Here is a 4,333-nt window from a genome sequence, read left to right on the forward strand (position 1 = left end):
AAGGTCGGTGCAGGTCAGAGGTCGTGTTCCGGGTCTGTCCTCTGGATGACGCAGGCGCTGGTGACCTTTGATCTCTGTAATTGGATTGATTAGAGGCTGTGGATCCGGAGGCCTGCGGGGGGCGCCGCTCTGCGTCCATCTCGCTGTGTAACCCCGACCTCTCTGTGTCCGCAGGGCGGGAGCGCGTGGAGCAGCTGGCGGAGAACACCCGCTACTTCAGACGGCGCCTGACGGAGATGGGGTTCATCATCTACGGGAACAGCGACTCCCCCGTGGTCCCCCTGATGCTCTACATGCCAGCCAAGATCGGGTAAGGACGTGTGCCCATCAGGGGGCTTGGGAGAGACTGTGTCCTCTGTAATTACTCTGGGGCTCAGCTGAGTGTAAAGTATTCACACCCCTTCCTCTCCGCAGGGCGTTTGGACGGGAGATGCTGAGGAGGAACATCGGGGTGGTAGTTGTGGGGTTTCCCGCCACCCCCATCATCGAGTCCCGAGCCCGATTCTGTGTGTCCGCGGCCCACACCAGGGACATGCTGGACGAGGTGAGTGACCCCATAGTGTGTGCGGACACCCCCTGAGGTCTGATGGGCGGAGCACTGACCCATCCCCCCCCCCTGAGGTCTGATGGGCGGAGCACTGACCCCCCCCCCCCCGAGGTCTGATGGGCGGAGCACTGACCCCTCCCCCCTGAGGTCTGATGGGCGGAGAGCACTGACCCCTCCCCCCCCCCCCCTGAGGTCTGATGGCGGAGCACTGACCCCCTTCCCCCCCCCTGAGGTCTGATGGGCGGAGCACTGACCCCTTCCCCCCCCCTGAGGTCTGATGGGCGGAGCACTGACCCCTCCCCCCCCCCCCCCCGAGGTCTGATGGGCGGAGCACTGACCCCTCCCCCCCCCCCTGAGGTCTGATGGGCGGAGCACTGACCCCTCCCCCCCCCCCTGAGGTCTGATGGGCGGAGCACTGACCCCTCCCCCCCCTGAGGTCTGATGGGTGGAGCACTGACCCCTCCCCCCCCCCTGAGGTCTGATGGGCGGAGCACTGACCCCTCCCCCCCCCCCCTGCGGTATGATAGGCGGAGCACTGACCCCTCCCCCCCCCCCCCCCCCGAGGTCTGATGGGCGGAGCACTGACCCCTCCTCCCCCCGAGGTCTGATGGGCGGAGCACTGACCCCTCCCCCCGAGGTCTGATGGGCGGAGCACTGACCCCTCCCCCCCCTGAGGTCTGATGGGCGGAGCACTGACCCCTCCCCCCCCCCCCCCCCCCCCCCCCCGAGGTCTGATGGGCGGAGCACTGACCCCTCCCCCCCCCCGAGGTCTGATGGGCGGAGCACTTACCCCCCCCCCCCCCCGAGGTCTGATGGGCGGAGCACTGACCCCTCCCCCCCCCCCCCCTGAGGTCTGATGGGCGGAGCACTGACCCCCCCCCCCCCCTGAGGTCTGATGGGCGGAGCACTGACCCCCCCCCCCCCCTGAGGTCTGATGGGCGGAGCACTGACCCCTCCCCCCCTGAGGTCTGATGGGCGGAGCACTGACCCCTCCCCCCCCTGAGGTCTGATGGGTGGAGCACTGACCCCTCCCCCCCCCCCTGAGGTCTGATGGGCGGAGCACTGACCCCTCCCCCCCCCCCTGCGGTATGATAGGCGGAGCACTGACCCCTGCCCCCCCCCCCCCCCCCCCCGAGGTCTGATGGGCGGAGCACTGACCCCTCCTCCCCCCGAGGTCTGATGGGCGGAGCACTGACCCCTCCCCCCGAGGTCTGATGGGCGGAGCACTGACCCCTCCCCCCCCTGAGGTCTGATGGGCGGAGCACTGACCCCTCCCCCCCCCCCCCCGAGGTCTGATGGGCGGAGCACTGACCCCTCCCCCCCCCCCCGAGGTCTGATGGGCGGAGCACTGACCCCTCCCCCCCCCCCCGAGGTCTGATGGGCGGAGCACTTACCCCCCCCCCCCCCGAGGTCTGATGGGCGGAGCACTGACCCCTCCCCCCCCCCCCCCCCCTGAGGTCTGATGGGCGGAGCACTGACCCCCCCCCCCCCCTGAGGTCTGATGGGCGGAGCACTGACTCCTCCCCCCCTGAGGTCTGATGGGCGGAGCACTGACCCCTCCCCCCCCCGAGGTCTGATGGGCGGAGCACTGACCCCTGCCCCCCCCCCCCCGAGGTCTGATGGGCGGAGCACTGACCCCTCCCCCCCCCCCCCCCGAGGTCTGATGGGCGGAGCACTGACCCTCCCCCCGTCCCTGAGGTCTGATGGGCGGAGCACTGACCCCTCCCCCCGTCCCTGAGGTCTTATGGGTGGAGCACTGACCCCTCCCCCCCGAGGTCTGATGGGTGGAGCACTTACCCCTCCCCCCCCGAGGTCTGATGGCCGGAGCACTGACCCTCCCCCCTCCCCCCCCCCCTGAGGTCTGATGGGCGGAGCACTGACCCCTCCCCCCCCCCCTGAGGTCTGATGGGCGGAGCACTGACCCCCCCCCCCTGAGGTCTGCTGGGCGGAGCACTGACCCCTCCTCCCCCCCTGAGGTCTGATGGGCGGAGCACTGACCCCTCCCCCCCCTGAGGTCTGATGGGCGGAGCACTGACCCCTCCCCCCCCCTGAGGTCTGATGGGCGGAGCACTGACCCCTCCCCCCCCCCCCCTGAGGTCTGATGGCGGAGCACTGACCCCTCCCCCCCCCCCCCCCCCCACCTATGCCACACTGACCCCTCCCCCCCCCCGAGGTCTGATGGCGGAGCACTGACCCCTCCCCCCCCCCCTGAGGTCTGATGGGCGGAGCACTGACCCCCCCCCCCCCCCCGAGGTCTGATGGGCGGAGCACTGACCCCTTCCCCCCCCCCCGCCTGAGGTCTGATGGGCGGAGCACTGACCCCTTCCCCCCCCCCCCCCCCCCCGCCTGAGGTCTGATGGCGGAGCACTGACCCCCCCCCCCCCCCCCCCCCTGAGGTCTGATGGGCGGAGCACTGACCCCTCCCCCCCCTGAGGTCTGATGGGCGGAGCACTGACCCCTCCCCCCCCCTGAGGTCTGATGGGCGGAGCACTGACCCCTGTTCTCTCTTCCAGGCTCTGGATAAGATCTCGGAGGTGGGCGACCTCCTCCAGCTGAAGTATTCCCGCCACCATTTTGTGCCATTGCTGGATCGGCCGTTTGATGAGACGACGTATGAGGAGACGGAGGACTGATCCGCGCAGACACCGCGCCATAATCCAGCCAGACACTGACCCGCTGACCCCGCTCCGGGGGGCTCTTTATATTTGTACATTTTTCTCTTTTCCATTTTACACCCTATTTATTGGGGATGGGACCAGTGACGACGTCTCCCGTCTGAGGCCCTCGTCCCGTGTCGGGGGGGGGGGGGGGGGCAGATTCCTGGGCAGCTATTCACATCCCGCGCGTCCGCGTCATCCTGCGCGGGGGAGGAGCAGCACAGGTGCTACATATGGTGCTGACCTGAAGAGCTGTGGGCCGGGCCCCTGACCATGACGCCTCTGTGGGTGGAGGCTGAGGAAGCCGGGCTGGGCCTGACATCTGCTTGTTCGTGGCCCCTGGAGGGTTTGTGTAGTGGGGGCCCCGTGGCTGCTCTTCTCGGTCTGACCTCGGGGGCCATAGTGTTTATCCTCGGTGCGGCTCCAGATGAGGTTGGTGGTTGAAGGACCAGTATGGGGTGGGGAGGGGTGCGGAGCGCTCTGTACCCCACTTTCTACCCTCTTTCACATTCCTCCTTGTTAGGGTTCTGGGCCCTGAGGTCGGGCCCCCGCCCATGTTGCCTTCTTTGTGCCATGATGTTTAAATGTACTGAGCCAAAAGAATTCCCACAGCACGAGCCACACCGGCAGAGACGCCCGGAACCAAGGGACCGCCGGGGGGGGGGGGGGGCGCGCAACGGATACGGCAGAGACGCCCGGAACCAAGGGACCGCCAGGGGGGGCGCGCAACGGATGCGGCAGAGACGCCCGGGAACAAGGGACCGCCGGGGGGGCGCGCAACGGATGCGGCAGAGATGCCCGGAAACCAAGGGACCGCCAGGGGGGGCGCGCAACGGATGCGGCAGAGATGCCCGGGAACCAAGGGACCGCCGGGGGGGGGCGCGCAACGGATGCGGCAGAGACACCAGGACGCAATGACCGCGGAAGGGGGGGGGGCGGTGCTCCTCATCAATAAAAACTCATTTTCAGCTCCTCGTGCCGTTGTCTTATTGGCTGCTCATCGGCCCCTGTTCACACCTGAACGTCATTAATACCAAAGGGGCCACAACCTGCTGTACAGAGGATCAGTGTCATTATATTACTATTATATTAGTGATGTCATACAGGGGGCGGGGCTGTGATCACATGT

General features: G+C 68.2%; 1 protein-coding gene across 1 annotated transcript; it reads left to right on the forward strand.

Annotated features, from left to right (window-relative positions):
• Window positions 1-174: 174 nt before the first annotated feature.
• Window positions 175-4,091, forward strand: LOC130322920 (serine palmitoyltransferase 2; the record flags this gene model as incomplete). Its single annotated transcript, XM_056553117.1, is given in 3 exon segments — window positions 175-310; window positions 415-544; window positions 3,061-4,091. Coding segments are annotated over 3 exon segments (386 nt in total), but the record flags the coding sequence as incomplete, so codon positions are not given.
• Between the last annotated feature and the right edge of the window lie 242 nt (window positions 4,092-4,333).

The sequence above is a fragment of the Hyla sarda genome, unplaced genomic scaffold (genome assembly GCF_029499605.1).
Source record: "Hyla sarda isolate aHylSar1 unplaced genomic scaffold, aHylSar1.hap1 scaffold_2393, whole genome shotgun sequence".
Classification (NCBI taxonomy): domain Eukaryota; kingdom Metazoa; phylum Chordata; class Amphibia; order Anura; family Hylidae; genus Hyla; species Hyla sarda.